The 18,726-nt window shown below is 40.6% G+C and overlaps 1 protein-coding gene across 2 annotated transcripts in view; it reads right to left on the bottom strand.

Annotated features, from left to right (window-relative positions):
• plod2 (procollagen-lysine, 2-oxoglutarate 5-dioxygenase 2) overlaps positions 1 to 17,470 on the bottom strand; it is a 31,390-nt gene extending 13,920 nt beyond the window's left edge. For both annotated transcript variants that reach the window (XM_056364557.1, XM_056364559.1), the window contains exons 1-4: positions 16,967 to 17,470; positions 5,642 to 5,733; positions 4,602 to 4,738; positions 1,659 to 1,822 (exon numbers count right to left, since the gene is read on the bottom strand). In XM_056364557.1, coding sequence (XP_056220532.1) covers positions 1,659 to 1,822; positions 4,602 to 4,738; positions 5,642 to 5,733; positions 16,967 to 17,069 — 496 coding nt within the window. In that variant the 5' untranslated portion in view covers positions 17,070 to 17,470. The remainder of the gene's footprint in view (positions 1 to 1,658; positions 1,823 to 4,601; positions 4,739 to 5,641; positions 5,734 to 16,966) is intronic.
• Positions 17,471 to 18,726: the final 1,256 nt, after the last annotated feature.

The following is an 18,726-nucleotide window of genomic DNA, read 5'->3' as shown; positions in this document are numbered from 1 at the left end:
ATCTAAATAGCAGGGGCAAAAAAAGTTAAAAAGAAATCACAAGATTTGATGCAATTCATGTTGTCAGGAGCTGGTCCACAAAATGTTGGCTTAAAAAACAGCAGATCCTGGAAAACACTGGGAAGTGTATGCCTTTTTGTCCCAGTCTGTCTGGAAAAAGTCACTGTTTTGCACTGCTCTGTAGTTCCAGTCATTATTAGCTTGGTCCTCCTAAATAAACACACACAGTCACACAAAAACACAACCCTTCTGTATCTTGGTTCCATCTCCAAAACACTCTACGCTCTGTGACACTGTAGTGTGTGTCCAGATGCCATAAAACATTCCCTGGATGGTCACTTGGGCGGTATCCGTAGGAACACAAACAAAAGCTACAATTTTATACAAACTGTGGCACATTCGGGGGGCCAAGACAAATCCACATGTCATGTCAATGACAGTGAATGCTAAAAACAGTCTCTGATCAGTCTGTGAGACAGCACGGCTCCAATATGGGAGGTCAGACCGGGCTGATGACCACAGGGAAAGCAGTAATTCAGTGTCTTGAAGAAGGGGCAGGATGCAGCTGGCCCATTTAAGAACATTTTGTTACTGCTCCTTCGTTGAAGCATCTGCACATTCACTACTTGTTTTTCTCTCATTCTGCGTCTTTTGTGCACTGATGATCTATGTAACATTCCAAAAATCCTGTCTCAAAAAGATGCAGAAAAACTAGTCCATGTGTTTTCCCATCTTGGCTGGATTATTGCTATTCCTTATTATCAGGCAACCGCAAGAAATCTCCAAAGACTCTCCAGCTGATCCAGAATGCTGCTGGATGTGTACTGAGAGGAAAAGACATCGTATTTCTCCCATAGTTACTTCTCTGCTCTGGCCCCCTGTAAAATCCAGAGTAAACTTTTAAATCCTTATAGATATAGGAAGAGGAGGGTGATCACAAAAAAAAGAAAATCTAGAGTGAAAGGGACTGAAAAAAGTTTGCAGTTAACATTCAGATGAATGGACCTTTGTCACCTCCGCTTGGACAGGAAATACCTCAGATAGGAAGTTTACAGGGAAAATATACTTCCATTTAAGAGATAATAATAAAAGTCTGGTGGTTTCATATGTAAAAGCTAACACCGGTTTGTTGCTATTCCTTGAAGTCACTCCACAACTTTCTAAACCAATAACACTTAGGGTTGTGCCGGTGTTTAGCCCCCCGAATTCTTTCTAAGCCTGCAAGTCTTCAAAGTTTGACAGCTGATGGTAGAATGTATAAACCCCTCCACACCCATGGAGGCTATGGGTTTACAACAAGTTTAAACAGTAATCTACCCCAACATAAAATTGCTATACACATAATAAAAATACAATGGCAACCATTTAGTGGTTCACAGATTTTAAAATTATACTTTTTCACATTGTCCCACACAGATAACCATCACACTGAAGTGTAATTATTTATCCTCTACCAATGAGTGTGTGGTATATATTTATTCTTCAGGTTAAAGCTGCACATAGCTTTGGTTAAGGTGAAACATTGGGGTCAGGGTAGAGTTAGAGATAGACCAGATTAAAAAGATGCAGCAGCATGTCTTGGGTGACACTTTAACATCTACTTTTTCGTCGCCTGATCATTGAGCATTTCGATCATACTTTGAATTTTTGGAACCCACCTCCGGAGTTGAGGTAGCGCTTGCCGCTGCGTACTGATGGGTACTTGTCAGCTAGTCGCTTATCTGGCCATATCAGTCCCTCTGCAGCGAAGAGCACTTTGTGATTGGCTTGCTGGAACTTCCTGAGAATCTCCTCTGGTCCCCCGGCAAAGATAAGATCATAGCTAAAAGGGAGGAGTGAAAATGAAATGCAACAGATTCTTATCAGTTTTTTTTTATCCTTTAGGGGCAGTCTGACAGTTTTCTTAAACAAGTATGTTTCAACTTACATCTGACTCACAACCCAGGCTTCTACTTGCTTCAGACAGATAGAAATCTAAATGTAAACAGTGGACCTTCTTCATGAGTGAGCATTTGTATAGGGACACATTCCTGGATTGTAAGGTAAATTCAGAAGAAGAAGCTTTGCCAGACATTAACACACAAAGACACACAAACTGTGTTGATGCAAGCATTGCCTGTCGAGTTCTGTGACAGATAGAGGAAAAAGTGCCTAGCTGTTTACATGGGCCTTGTGGTGACTTGTTTAAAAGCCTGTTCTTATTCAAAGGGCAGATACTTTTGTGTTTGGAAAATCCTAATGGTTCTGGGGATTTTATTACTTTAAGGTGTGAAGCCATAAAGGTAGAAGAGCTGATTCATGCTATAAAACGCACTCTTCCAGGAGTGACTTTGATTCTCTAGTTGTGTCTGTGTACTGCAGTAAAATCAACTGATCTAAAAAAAAAAAAAAAAACTGAAAAAAAAATGTTTATATGTTATATACACAGCAGTTTATGTAAGGTTTTAGGAAAAACCAGCCTGAACCTCCTCAGTCGGGCATGTCATGAGAAGAAAGGAAGTCTAATGTAGGTGAGAAAGCCTGCACGATCTACTGTATCCACATCTGGCTGACACATGTTCACATGAATACCCTCTGTCCCTTGTTAACTCATCAATCATAGTTATTGTGCCAGTATAAAAGCACCTGCAATCCATAAGAGAACATACTGGACTGTGTTGAAAAAGTTAATTATATGAAAATAAATATATTAAGACTAACCTGACCTGGGAATGAACCCATCTGTTTTCTATCATCTCTCTCTTTGCTTTGCTTCTGTAACAGATGATATTTGGTTTTACCGTGGTTTTAGAGGATAACTCAGGACTAAAATGCTGTTTAGTGGGTTTTAACTCCTGGTTCCCAAAACCCATTTAATTAACAACGTTAACCACATGAATTCAATCAATAGCTGATGGGAGAGAAGCCGAGGGTTGTATTTTAAGCTGTATTGAACATCTTCTCTCACAAAGGACTGGGAAATTAACTGAAAAATTAAAGACTAACATTTAGAACCTCTAATCGACTTGATCTTGCAATACTACCTTGTGTTCAGTCATGTGCCTCCGCCCCGTCCGATCAATGTTAGTCTGCATTCACTCAAAGTGAAGCTGACAATATGGATGACACAAGCGCAAACACTGAGCCTCAAGCTACATCCACACTAATATGTTTTAGTTTTAAAACACATCACTTTTGTTACATTTACGCCTGGTAAACATTCGCCTTTTGAGTGGGTTAGAGAGAGAGAGAGAGAGAGAGAGAGAGAGAGAGAGAGAGAGAGAGAGAGAGAGAGAGAGAGAGAGAGAGAGAGAGAGAAGAGAGAGAGAGAGAGAGAGAGAGAGAGAGAGAGAGAGAGAGAGAGAGAGAGAGAGAGAGAGAGAGAGAGAGAGAGAGAGACCAATAAGTGCCAAAGTAGACGCTCATTAATCGTAATCGAGGTAAAAGTTTGAAATAATCGTGATGTTGATTTGAAGTCATATTGCCCAGCCCTACTCTTACGTGGATGTGTATCTGCTTTAACCCTTGTCACACCCATCAAAGAGCAAACTCATCCAAAAAAAGCTGCGCGCCAGTGAGAGGGAATATGTTACTCAATCACTTCATGAATTTTTCTCTCATTTTATTTTTGTTTTGGGAATTTAGCACACGCTCAGAGGCTCAATAAATTTCAGTTTCATTTAACATTTCAGACAAAATGTAAGACTGTGACTGAACCAGAGGCTGATGCTGTCTAAAACACCCGAGGTGGCCCCGCTGGATTATAGATTTTAAAATACATTTGAATGGCTTATTATTTCCTGTGAAGAGTGGATGCAGTTTATTACACTACAATCATTTCCACAAGAAGACAGAAAAAAGATTACATTCCATTTACCTGTTTCAAGGGTGTGACAACTTTGCACAGTAATTATGGGTAGCGTTGTTCATGTGACATGCTACAGTAAGTATCATCATCATCTGCTCTATTTGAGGAAATATGGCCTTCAAAGCCGTTATTATTCTAAACCACTCACATTAACTCAGTGAAACTTTCCATTGGCCTTGAAAACTCGTAATTCAGCTACCTGCATGTGAGAATTACTCCCCTCATATATTTGCTGATGCTCTATAATAATACCTTTGCGTAAATGAGTGGAGGGCGGTTTTGCGCCATATAATCATGCAGAGACACCTCTCACTGAGGAGGAATCGCTTTCAAAGCAATTATTACAGGCTGTGATTGTGAAAATGAGTTTCATTTCAGATTCATAGATCTACACAGTAATTGAAGGTGGTTTGTGTCCCGTTGTTGTTATGGAAATGTTTCATATTTCAAATCAAAGCTAAATCAAATCAAAGCTAAATCAGATCAAAGCGCAATCAAAATGATCTTTGGGTAATAGCTGAACATCTCTAAGTCAGAAAAGAAAAATGAAAACAATTTGATCTTTTTGTCTTTATTATAAAACATGTGGATTCACAATCACTTCTCTCCATTTAAGTATTTTAAAGTATGTCCTGGGAACGAGCATTTAGGCGTTGGCTGGAAATCCTCTCACTCGGTAAACTACTGTCTGAATTTGAATTACTAAGAAAGCCACACTACAAAGGAAAGCGAGTATTGGCCTGAAGCAACCTACCTATCCACGACAAGGACAACAAGATCCTCCTGGTCAGCCAGAGCCTCCATGGCCTCCTTCAGTAGTCTGACTTTCTGCCCTCCACCGATAGAACGTCCCACGTCACCGCCCTTCCATGCGTCTCCCATTCCCAACACCTGAGCCAGAACACAAGGTGGACACATTGTAGAGCCCAACATGAACTGGCTTAAAACCCCCCAAAATCCCCAAAAGGCAGCCTTGCAATGCTGTAAAACTTTTTTTTTTTTTTTTTCCAAGACCTTTGCTAAATTAGAGCAGAGTAACATGAGTCTATCCACTAATATCAAGAAAATTACACTTGATTCAAAATGGGCAGAAGAAGGTGCTGTGGAAAGTGGGTCAGTTATATTATCCTGTTGGATGATTCTTTTCACCCAGTGATCACTAGAACGGCACGTTTCATTCACTCCTGTGTGTAAATGCGGCCAGAGTAAACTTCTTCACATTCCCATTGGTATAAATGAGAATAAAGTTAGTCTCATACTGATGATCCACATGAGCCAATTTACTTGAGGTAACACCTGTGTTGCAGTCACACTATCAGATTGTTGTTATTCTGTTTTTACTAATGCAGTGTTTAAGGTTTCTCGCATGGACCATGATGAGTAAAGGCCCAAAAAAGGCAAGGAAAGCAGCTTGCAAGAGTGTGTCTGCAGCAGATGGTGTACAGGTGCAGCAGGATCACACAGGAGTATGGAAATGCAAGCAGGACATTAACTCAGAGCTCCAAGCCAAAAAAACAATGTTTTTTTTGTTTTGTTTTGTTTTTTTGCTGCTGCTTACTGCCACAGAGGGAAATTCAGGACCCACACTGTAGAGTGCGCCTTTATTTTTGCAGCTTGCTGCACTTCATTGTTTCATCTAACAGGCCTAATCAATCTTGGGAAGAGTGTTTTAAAAAACATTTGGCTGCTCTGCATGTGTGCGTGTGTGGGTGTGTGTGAGAGAGGGTAGCATTGTTTGCTGGGACATACTGCCCATTTGTTGACATAATTTTACAATATAAGAGACCCTCTTACCTTCACAGTGTAGTTGAAATAGTTTGCAGACTGCATAAAGCGGAGGAAGCCGTCTGTTTCCTCCGTTGCAACAGTTAAGACAAGCAATTTTTCTGAAAAAAGAGAGAAGAGAAATTTCCGCAACTGATTATAGGGATTTGGGAAAGTATACTTTTAACAGAAAACTGTGACCTAGTTGTGAATTTAGAGCTTTATACATATAATATGTATATAAGTTGTTTTAGATTATTTAGACTCCCACTTGTGTGAACCAAGTTCCTTGTAAACCTCAGACCTATGTCAACAAACTGGTAACAATTTGGTTTAGCAGTCTAACCCCTACATTTCAAATTAGGAACATCAATGATAGTTTTAATTTGATTCAAAAACAGAAGCATATTTTTAAACATGGCCTCAATAATTTCGTTCTTCTTGGGTTAAAGGAACTCCCACAAACCTCCAGGACATTTCCAGTGGTCACGAGTGCTGAAGTCTGAGGTTTCAGGAAGGGTTAGACCAAATACAAATAAGCACTATAGCCTCATGTAAAGCTAGAGAGGCAGACTACACCCACTGATAGTTTTCACTTGTTCTATTGTGTTTTGTTAAACCAAGTGGAGGAAGCTTTGATCAGAAAGGCTGCAATCTGTTATTGTGAGCCAAGGAATAAAAGATCCTCTAGGTGTGGGCAATCAAACTTGATTATTCCGAGAAGAGGGCACACTGATTAATTCCCAGCTGCCTATGGATCATTACAAAATGTGCAAAATGATGTTCTGTGATTCCGACAGGCCAAAAAAAAAAAGAAAAAGTTAATGACACTTTAATATGGTTTTATAGGAACACTTGAATAGTAATCCTGCTTTTCATGTGTCGAGAGCCAATCTGCCTTCTATTTAATATAAAGTGCTATGTTCCACTAAACCCTTGTAAATTATTTACAATCCTACATTGCCAAGTAGGATTGAAAGTATGAAAGAGTCCATATCAGGGCCATATAAAGGCTTTAAGAAGACATAATTTCAAATGCACTCAGCCCCAGAATGTCAGCTCTTTAGCTGTCTAAAGAGCTGACATTACACCTTTGGAACAAAAAGATGAACCGGTCTTCATTACTAAATTTTTTACAGAAGTCTGTAATTAGCCTGGAGTGTATCGATTATTTGTCTTTTTAACTCTTACCATCCACATAAAGAGTCGAACTATAACAGCTTACAATTCAAATAGAGGATGTGTGTTGACATGAGATTTTCTCGTGGTATAACCCGCCTCACTCCCACTGGTCACATAAAGCCTGTACTTCTACCATGAAAGGGAAAGTTATTTTACTGGGAGGAGGACAAATATGTTGAAAGAGTATTTGAGTAAAGACCACTTTAATAAAAAAAAAAAAGGTTTGTACGACATAGATGCACTGTGGTTGTTAAAACGCTGGATATAAGGAAATTGAGTTGCCTGATTTGTGCTGTATTTGTACCTTATTTCCACAGTGGGAAAGTAAACTAAACAAAGCCTGAGGTTAAGTCCTATTCTAAAGCTTTTTTTTTCCTGTTCACCCACAATCACCCACATCCCACCCACTCATCCACACTAAAGTACATTACAAGCAGCCTTCTTGCAGCTCTTTTCCATTTTTCCTGTCAGTGTCTTAGCCATTCTCTCATTCCAGTCTAGCCTGTGGCCCTGTCATCGCTCTAATAGCCATTCCGGTATTACTCTGACACACAAAGTCTGTCACAGGTTGGAAATAGTTCCCCATCTGCCTCTAACAGCATCAAATGGCACGTAGCAAAGAACTGGGCAGTTTCAGGACAATGTTAGTTTGAAATTAGGCACAGGGAGGGGGATGCAAACTCTGTGCCAAAGATGTGTCACTGTTCTTGTTTTTGGCTTGAAGGTAGAAGAAGATGGGGCAGAGAGGGGATGGTGTCTCCTACATCTGGGAAACACATTTTCCATGCAGCTCTATAAAACCTGTGATTTAAATGGATACAGGACAGTTTAACATGCTGTCAGATTGTCACACTGACAAAGTTGAACCCCATGTCGTGTAATTAGGTATGCAGAGTGCAAGATGTGCAAGATCAAATCTTCTGGCAAAAGGTTGCACAGTTAATTAGAATCGACAGTATTTTTTCCTCTGCTTTTGCTGTGTGGGGATAAATAAAGAAATAACAGTGCACAATTTCGTACCATCTCCACTGGAAAGTGTACTGGCGCCGTGAACATTTTTTGCTGAGAATTCTTGGCAATATTTGGAAGCCTCCATGAAAATTCTGCATTTCATAATGCTGTGATTACAGCCAGGACATGTGTTTTGAATATTCCTGAAATGAACTTAGTTCATCTTTCTCTTCCCATAAAATGTGAATCACCACCAGTAGCTTTGTTTGTATTTCTGCAAATTGAAGCAAATGTTGAGCTGCTCTATTCACTTAGAAATCATTTAACCCATTTTTATTTTCTAAACAATAAACTATTAAGATCTGTGGTTTTGTCTGTGCTGTAATAAACACTGACACAAGATAACTGACTTGTCTGATGGCAGAGAGACATTTCCTGTCAGGAAGAAATAGACTGACACCCAACATCGATCATCCTTCTGGGACTTTGCCCTGACCTTATACAGCCACAGAGTTTTCCTCCATCGTAAACATGCAGGCCACATGTATCCTAGCAAGCAAGCTCCCAGTTAAGTACAGCCTAGGGATGCAAACCTCCTTAGATTTAAAAGAGATGAGACACTTTTATTTCCTACATTACAAGTGTTTTTTAAACACTTCAGCAAGTCTCTTTTATGGTTGTTCCATACACAATTCTGAGTGGAAAAAAAAATCGCTTTCAGTGGCCTCATGTTGACTGTTTGGCTGGAAACCTTGGCTGGATATCATGGCATTGTCACCAAATACAAAACATTCTGTGGGAAGAATTAGGATCTGCCAATTCAGTGCTGAGCCAAGGCCATTTATCTCTGTCTCTAACTATCATTTATCATGCCACGTTAGACAGGGGGTTATCAATAGCCACTTTAGGTCCAGTTTTTGATTGGACTGGATCAGTTTGGCACACTATAGTAGGAAAGACTGCTGAATTGCACATCGGATGATAGGCTAAAAGCGACCAACCTTGCACACTTAGTGTTCAGGTGCCTTTTTTTTTTTAATTGAAAAAGTAGAAGTAGATTAGTTTTAACTGCTTTCATCCAAACTTTAAAAACACCCTGCTCACCATGGTTAAAAATATTTCTGACCATCTGTTTGCACAGCTCAAACAAATGGGATGATCCTAAAAGATTGATTGTACAGTGGAACATAACAGGATGAAGGGTGCATTATTCTGTGCTTTTCTTACTTGGTTTAACAGTTTCTGTCCAACAACACTCTCAGTCTCAGACATCAGTGCTTCCAACCAGCACATGATGTTTAAATGCAAATGAAAACTTATCTCAACAAAATTTCATGTCTGTGAAAGCTGATTTTCATAATGCATTGAGACATATCTAAACCAATTGTTGCCTGGGAGCTGCGAAAAATGCATTAAAGCAATCATATGTAAAACATCAGTTACCTAAGCCCACAAGCTTATACATTTATGTCTTCATGATGAAAGACCCTTCAGGAACAAGAACGTTGTCATAATCGGTTAGCTAATGACTGCGCTGGTAAACACTTTGCTTTTAGCTTCAAACTGCACACACACCAATCAAGAGAGACCAGTTTCTGTGACTGTCTAATAATTCAGGCACTCATCTGAACTAGCCAATATGTCTCATCTGATTTCCTTTTGCCTACAGTTTAGTGTCAAAGCTGGTTAGCCCTTTCCGTTGTATCCAGACAAGTTACTGAGAAAAAACAAACAGGCTCGTTGGAATTATCGAGGATATTAATGGAAGATACATAATGCTTCGTTGTTCAAATAGAGAAAACGGCAACTGTTGGAGGACAACAAAACTACAAATCTACTTTTCTGTCTAATCACAAGGTGAAATCCTGGGCCAATCGTCCAGACCTTTGATAGGTTTATTCATGTAAACCCCATAACCGCACTAATAATGAAGCATAGCTGAGCGACAGATGGCAACACTCAAAAGGATAGGTTTTCAGACAGCTGCGATTTTGGAGGATGAGTGTCTAGTCGGAGTAAATACAGCATGTTCTCTTGTCAGTACTGTATGAACAGCCCACAGGAGGACAGGAATGTTGCTCTTACAGTGCTGCTGTGTTACTCTTCTCCAAGAACAGGCATGGACGCCAAGTTGTCTTTCACTCTCACTCTTTCTCTCTACCACATGGGGCTCAGCCGTCTAGGTAAACTTTCACACTTCGATGAGCAAAAGTTCTGACTCACTGGCTGGGGCTAAGTTTAAGTAAGCATTTCTTGCAGAACGGAAAGAGGTATGATGGGAATGTGCCCTGGCCTTAAATATAAGGATAACAGGATCTTTCCTCTTTCTCTCAGAGACAGTCTTGGCCAGTGAACACAAACCCCTGTTCTATTTTGGTCATCCAAGTAAATAAACAGTTTTTACCTGCAGCGTCACAAAAATGATGTAGACAGTGTCAGGCCAAGGAAAGTGCATGTAGTTAAGTTAATGGTCTACATAACTTTGCCCTGCATTTATTTGACTGGGCCTGCCTTTAATCGTAAACTTAAGCTAGAAACAATGAGCTGGGAGATGGAAAAAGACGTGCTTACAGCCACATTTGACCTAATTCAGACTTTCATGCAAGGATTTCACATTGTGGTGCTTTATTCTGCCATTCCAATGTGCCATTCATGAACCTGGTTATTCGCTTGAGGATAAGCATCCTCCTGAAAAGCAAGGACGCAACATATGAAATGTAATTTTCGCTTTCATACATTCTGTGTGTTCCTTTCCCACACGTCAAATAATGAAAGGAGACGTCAGTGGCAGAGTGCATGGCCAGAGTGGTGAGAATTTTTTTTTTTGAAAGTTGAGTTTTATGGGCTTTCAGGCATTTACTTTTCATGGATGGGCTCTGGCCTTTGAGCTGTGCCAAAACTGTCAACAGACAGTGATTCGCGTCGTCAGGTTGTACAACTGAAAGCTCTCTTTGAAATGCTCAAGGTAACATAAACTCTTTCCACCCTGACAGCAACTTTCTCTAAAGGGACATGTTACGGAAACATTTCAAGCCAAGTTGGATAAGAAGAAATTTATGGGGGAAAACAAGATTGGATGAGTATTCTGATGCTATGTAATGCATGGTTGGCTAAAGCACATTTCTTGTTTAGTTTCCAGGGTAACGGGCTAAACAAGGTGTCTTTGCTTGTCCTCCTAAGTGAGTAATAGAAATGGAGGCAGCCTTGTCACCCAGGTCATCACAGCAAAGGGAGGGACAAAAACAATTTTCAGTACGTCATAGGGGTTTCACAGAATAGTCGACTAGTCGACTATTCGAATATTACAACCACTAGTCGACACTGTGCATTGCTGTAGACTAATCGTTCATCTGTGATTTTAGCACGGTGCAGTAATAAAGCAGTGGCATCTACAATGTATCTACAGCAGATATGCAGCTGGGGGCGCTGTGGGTATTTGCTGTTGTAGTTGTTGACAAGTCACATGTGATACTGTTGGGCGCTAAAGCAGCAGAAATGCAGCGAAAACAAGAGGCAGAGAGAAACATGACTGTACGCCCCGATGCTCGACAGTCAACAGTGGGGAAATATTTTACCAAGGCAGATAAAACCGTCAGCTGCAATATATGTAAGGCTACTCTAAAGTACCACCAAAGTACCAGCGCTATGCATAACCATTTGAAGCTACACCTGCTCATGGTTACCGCTAACAGCAGCAACAACGAGGAGAAGCGCCAACAGAGTGAACAAAGCAAAGCGTCCGATCACCGACCACAGAAAAAGGGAAATAACAGGTCTGTTGGTAACTTTCATTGTGCTGTCGCTGCAAGAGAGCAGTCCGTCATGCAGTCAAACGGTAACTCCAGGTCAGACAAGCTGCTGGGGATTTAGTCCAATCAGATCGCGGCTCATTTTTAAACAGCCTCTCAGAGCCAATCGAGGGCTCTGGTATTTCACCTACCCCCAGGTTGGTCCCGCCTACACCCTTTACTGGTTGTATGAGACGTTTTTGACGATAATTGATCATTGTTATTGGGTGAAAAAAATATGATAGATCTCCCGCGATTAATCGACTAGTCGACTACTTTTTGGGAGTAGTCAATGACTACTAAAATACAGCACTCGTGAATGCCCTAGTACGTCACTGTGTAAGCAAAGACAGACCCAAAATTCACATTTTAGACTCTGAACAGATTAAGTCAGAGCAGAAACCAAGCTTATCTCTGTCCATGAGTTATCAATTTGTATCACAATTGTTCAGAAATGTAGTATTCCATAATGCAATGCCTACTATAACTTTTCTTTTTTATTGCCATTCAGTGGCAGCAGAAACAAGTTGTGAACACAACACTGACATACCAGGTCAAGGCGATATAATGACCACTGTTAACTGCGCAAGTAGTGTACAGTGAGTTTTTAGAGCTCTTTCACTGTGGCTGAAAATCAAGCTATGAGAGCAGTGAGAAAGGAATAAACAATACGGTTGCAGCCCTGAACAATGAGCTGAAACACACTGTAAAGCCGTGCGGAGCTGGATATTCAGGTGATTACTCTCTGTATCTTCATCTCTACGAGTGACCCTTTCACATAGTTTTCACTTTCATTCGATATATTGTCTGCAGCTGTTTGTAGAAATATGCTAAAGAAGAACTACATGAAGTGTCTTTGAATGTTGGATTAACATTTTTTCTGCGTTTGTATGGGACTGAATGTAAATAGGAAGGATAAACATACACAAATCTCTTGTTGGACAAACACATTTGTTTGACAGTTCAGTTCAGTCCTCGCATATGTATCACTTCATTTCTCAGCCCCCCAGCTAAACACAGATGTATGCTTCCCAACCTACAGTTACTTTTCCAGGGTTCTCCAGCTTTAGAATGCATTAGAATTTGAATGTAACCACAAGCAGCTTCAGCACAAACTAGCACTTTTGATATCTAAACGCCACGAGCCTCCAGACATGCAGACATTCCTTTTCACCTACAGTAGCAGCAAACACCATTATCGCTACTTAGGTGAGTGCTCCATGTGCTTGTAATTAGCCTCAGTAACTAGATTTGAGGGGTGCATACGGAAAAAGGACTAGAAAACCCAACAGCTCACAGGCTGGTTAGTCAGACTTTATCTTAGCTGCCCAGAACTAAACTAGAGTTTATTTTCTATTGATGTTTTCAAAGTCACCGTAATTGATAAAACACACAATTTCTATAATACAAGAGCCGTGCAGTGCATCCGCAGCAACAGCTGTGTTTTCAATTACACGTCAAACCGCAGGCACTTCAGCCGTAGGATATTGCGTGATGATGTCACCAGCATTGGGCCAGGAAACAATTTTGTCTTGTCGCATGTCATTTTGAATCTAGCAGAGCTTATTTAACTTACCCTAAAAAATAACAACAAATTTTATCTGGTTTGTGTCATGCAGTGCTCTTGTCAGGGCAGGGTGATGATTACAGTTGGGACAGTCATTTCCTCTGTCCGGTGTTGATGTTACACACCTAGAGGAATTCAACATAATGCACTAGAGGTCAACAGTTTAAGTTCCAACTACTACATTTTGATAATATTTGATACAAAGGTAATATGAGCTGAGCATTTTCATGTACAACCACATGCTGTTACTTTGAAACGGCTCCTGTTTCTCTGCCTGGAAAGTGAATTGAAGCTGCTTCTTGAAGATAAACAGTGATTTGCTCCCTAAGTGCATTGTTTGGCATCTGCATGTTCTTCTCAGCCAGCTGATTTGTTTTAAAGGCTTTTTGAGATCATGATCTCATAGAAACGCAGAAAAAGGACTGTACTTTCAAATGTTGCCACTGTACTACCTTATTCAAGTTGTCTTTGTTGTTTTCTCTCCAGTTTGAATGTATTATAGTTGTGACTTGATCAAGAGGGATTTTGAACAGTCCACCCTGTCAGCTGTATCAATACAAAATTCAGCCAAAATAGCTTTTGCTAAAAATCAACAACTGCTTAATTCCCACTTTCAGACAGTCATTATTTAAACGATTCCCTAGGTTGAATAATGGAATATTTGTACCACATGGATTGTCCTGACAACCCTGCTGAATTGTCATCTGTTTTCAGTACTGCCTAAGACGAAAACACTTTACATCAGGGGAACTCTGCTGGATATCCTGCTGTTCTTATCGGTTTGATAGTTGGCGGAAAATACCTCAGACACAGCTAAGATAAAAGCAGACAACGCAACACATATTTGGCTGAAATGGTGGCACAGAATCAACCTTGTGGTGATATAGTGACAATGTTCTATGACATGATTGCAGGCTTAGCCTGCCAACAGGGTTTGTTAGTTAGTTAGACTGGAATTACAGGCAATAGAGAGCGCCATTATCCGGTATATAAGGCATGCACAACCTTAGGTGGAGTTTCCTTTTCTTCTCTATAAAATGTTGCCTGCTGACACGTCAGTGATGTCTGGGAATGGTCTAATCTAAAAACACCCAATTCCATGGGACGGTGGAGCAGACGATCATACTGAGTAATGGTATTTGTCCCGGCCTCCCATAAACATTCACTCAAGAAATATATACTAGTAACTGTCAGGAATACAAAAGGTGTCTCCAAGTAAATAATGCCAAAATTTTACAACTCTATAAAATATAGCTGAGATAAAACAGCAGAGGGCACCTTTGAGATCTTTAGATCATCTGAGCTTTTACACTTTTCAGATAGAGGCATCTTCTTGTTAGAACTTCATAGTTTACCAAGCAGTCTGGCAAAGGACAGTTAAAACACTGGAGAAAAATTGTTTTCTGAAGTACGCCTGACAGAAGCTAATCGAGTGGTTTTCTGACTCGTCCATTTTACTTATTGGGAGACCAATATTGTAAAATGACTCCGAATGCAAATCAAATGACAGAATCCAATTCATGAGTCATGAACAGAGCTATGCAGTGGCTTAGAGTTACACCACAAGAACTAGTTAAATCCAATACTGCTGTTCACACAGTCAGTCAGAAATCGGTGAAAGGCTCCTTTCAGACGCCTGGACAGTGGGGGTCTACACCACCCAGTTTTTGTAACTTTCCAAAACCGACAAACCAACAGCCACGTCCGCTGTTCTCAGTGACTGACCAGGTGCGCATAGGTGAGAAATGGGAAGAGCTCTGCGTTCCTACTGTCCCTGTTCACTGTCCCTGTAGCACCTTTCACATCTGTGCTACGACCGATGGAGAGGCACTACGCTCTTAGAAAAGAATTGACAAGCATCAGAATCAGTCTGAGCAGAGAAACACTCTCCCTACATCTCTTTTCTCACAGCTGGCATTGGACACAAATAAGGGAATAGGAATACGTGTGTTACATGTCATGTAAAGTCTGCAGCATTTTACTGGTGCCTTACGGACTACTGTTTGTGCTTTTTAATACCTCCGTTGCTATAACGACCAGCATCTTGCCCCACCTAAGAGGACTGTAAGTCTAAAACACTTGGAACAACTTGTTCTTCGTATTTAATCCGTAGTCCATCTGACCAAGACTCAATATGATCGTACTGAGTACTAAAGTTATTTGTTTCTCTTTTCACACGAATACTTTTCTTACTTTCTCTGGAAAGGAAATTAAAAGTGGGGGGAAAATGACTCATGAAATGGATATTCCACACTATTAATACATCATCTAATAGGTGTTGTGCATGAGTGTCTGACGTTATGACCCAAGAAGCCCCCCCCCTCCCCAACGGCTGATAGCTGCTGGGCTAGAGTGTTATATCATTATGTCCTAGTCAAAAACATATGGATCCTATTTGGATTAGAATGAGAAAAATAAAAGAACATCTGTGCTACATATCAAACTGGCATTTAATGATTAATTGCCTCCTGTAGTGTGTTTTAGGCCTTGGTCTATTGGGCTGGCATTTAAAAAAAAAAAAAAGCGTTTCTGCTTATCATTTTCATTCAACTATCGTAGCAAGGTGCCACAATGTACAAATCAAATTTTTAGTGATGCCATTGCATGATACACTTCAAAACGTTCTATATGAACACGGAAGGTGAGTGAATACAAAACTGAAGACAATCCAGTTAAAATACTTAGATATAATCAGGTGTTAAGGTCAGTCTGCACGGTCACATTAAATATGAAAGTTTTCATTTACTAGGTTCATTTAGTTGAAAACTTTGCTGTCAGTCATGATTTAGACACCATAACACACCAGCTCCCTCTTCCCTGATGTTATGATCTTTCCTAGTTGTTCTAAGGATTACACAAACAAACATGTTAACCATCGTAAAAAGTTAAAGTGGCTACTGTGTGGGATACACCCAGGTTATTCCAGACCAGAGGACAGTAAGAGCCTGTGGAGACTGAAGTCAGCTGTTGTGCCCTGATAGCGTACCGCCTCCCTCAGCAAAATTCAGCATTAGAAAAGCATCAGATTTCCAGACATATGCCCATGTATCCGTTTATGCTGCTGTCTGCGGGTTTTACCAGATGCCCTGTGACTGTGACAAAAGCTGTGTTTAACTGAAATCATTTGAGGGTAATTTAGTGCAATTTAGCCACAGCAACATGTTAATGGGGCGAGGATTTTCAAACAAGTCAATAAACCTGTACATGCACCAGCGTATAGGTTGTCTCAACAGCTGAGCACTCAACTGTAAGAGCAGGTTGTGCTTGGCTCTGCTCCATGAACCTTCAATTATAACAGGTTTACAGGCGCTTCTCTGTGTCTCCAACATATAATTAAAATCCAATGCTAATGGGTTTTTCTCTCGTATTCTGATGTGAAGTAAATCACGGCTCATGTATGATTGTTCTAGCTTTCTTTTATGTATACATGCAAAGCAATAAAACAAAAGAAACCATCAAAGACCTGCATCTAATTGCTTACTTATTTCTAACAAGCTGACATCTGTATATAAAAAGCAGGGGCTACATGCAGCCAGACAACATAAATAAAAACAGGATTGTGAGAAAACCACAGACAGTTTTGCTGTGTCAAACACAATCATGTAATTAAACGCCTGTGTGGCGCAACCTGCACCCCCTTCTACTGTAACATCATGTTGCCGGTCAATTTGCACAATTTGCGCAATTGGCACGAGAGCTCGGAAATGCAGCTAAAAGGTGTGAGACTAAACAGCTCGATCAAACATGGAAAAGCATTGAGATGTGATGGAGCTTCATGCGTCGTTACTGTACGTTAGGCTGCGTGAGAGTTCGGGGCGACCCACTCGCAACAACAGGAGGGAGTAAAAAGTTTTCTCGCTGTTTTACCTTTAGGAAGAGGCGCGGGAGCTTGGGGTGTTTCAGTAGAGTAGACACAATTTGAAAACTTGATCCAGAATGAAAACACAAAGCAAAACTTGAGGTACTCCATAGCTGTTATAGTGCGTGTTCCCGGACAGAGCGCTGGGGGACCAACTGGACTCTCGCCTCCTCCTCTCAGACCCACAGCAGTGGTCAGGATTAACCCCGCGGGGTCGTAATGTGCGCTCTCGCGATAATAAAATAATAAAAGGGGAAAAAAAGAGAATCCTCTGGTGAATATCACTTTTTCTGGGCAAGCGGTTCTTGAGACGGCTCGCTCTGCTCCAAGGAGGGGTAGCAGCCTATAAGTACTGCAATTCAGGGGACTTAGAGCAACAGGCGTGGTTCCTTAATTGCAACTGCAGCCACTTGGGCTCCCGGTGAAATTCCTGCCCGTAAAGAGAGAGAGAGACGGTGGAGGAGGAAAGATAACGGTATTCACCCCTGACACAGGGACGTCCTGCGCGAAAGTGTGACTAAGCACAGCTGTATTTGAACCCCCCACCCCCAAACTGTTAAATATCCCTCCCCTGGTCCCCTCCCCCTGCGCACTCAGCGTCTGTCTAACACTAAACCCCCTCCACAGTACACCCTGCCCAGAGACTCAGCAGTGTAAGCCCTGGAATAAAACTTCAATATCACACCTTAAAACTGTTTTATTCATTATTTTCCCTTTGTTCAGATCACATACAGTAGTGCACATGTCCCTGTTTTATCAGTCTATATAGGCCAGTCTAGCATGACAGTGACTCTATACAGTGGAACACCTATATAGATCCCTCTCTTAAGTTAAATGTAAAAATACAATGTTACAGTAAAGTCCTGCATTGACAGTCATTAACAGAAAAATGTACTGTGGAAGTAAAATTAGATTGAATCATTTGTTGTATCATTTATTCACTTTGTTATAATTGTGTACTTCCAGAACAAACTCTGTACCGACTGTGTGCTAGGTGAAGAAAGTGAACACATCACGTTAATGTGTTCCAGATGTTCTATGTTCAGGCTTCTTTTCTCTGGCAACTATAAACCTCACCTATGTTCATCATCATAGGTAGGTTAGTGACTATCCAGTTCGTGGACAGTTCATGGCTTCTATCCAATTGGTTAATATCATGTTGTTTTGGGCAAGCAGCCAATCATGGCCTTCATCTTCACTATAAATTACACCTTAGTCTTCTGTTCGAGCAGATTCTCCCCTTGGTTTAAAGGTTGTAGGGTACCTGTGTGCAGTATTTTCCTCAACCATCAGTGTTGTGTGTGTTTATTTCTGTGCAGTGTTTTTCTCTCAACACACCAACAGTAAACAGTAGCTACTTGTTATGTAAGCTGTTCCCTGTCAGAGTTGAATTATATGTTTATTCATTTTTTTTATGTATTTCTTTTGATCCCCGAACAACCCCAAGCAACTACTACTCCTGCCGTCCACACACAACAGTGTGATCAAATCCAAGGTAAAAGAAAAGGGGAAAAAATACAATGAATCAACAACATAATAACAACTACAATGACAAAAAGTACCCACTCTACAACATAAGTATTAATGGGACATAATAGTCAGTACAATACAGCTCAGAAATAGTTGATGGTAAATGACTAAGAAATTCCTCTTTAATGATCATATAGTCATGTATGGAACGACTCTTAGGTTTTCTTTAAACCGTTTTAATTGTTAAATGTATAATGTCTGATGGCAAACCATTCCAGATTTCCACTTCTCTGTACAT

The sequence above is a fragment of the Seriola aureovittata genome, chromosome 20 (genome assembly GCF_021018895.1).
Source record: "Seriola aureovittata isolate HTS-2021-v1 ecotype China chromosome 20, ASM2101889v1, whole genome shotgun sequence".
Taxonomy (NCBI): Eukaryota; Metazoa; Chordata; class Actinopteri; order Carangiformes; family Carangidae; genus Seriola; species Seriola aureovittata.
The sequence above is the reverse complement of the archived record's forward strand: the minus strand, read 5'-3'. Positions and strand labels throughout refer to the sequence as shown.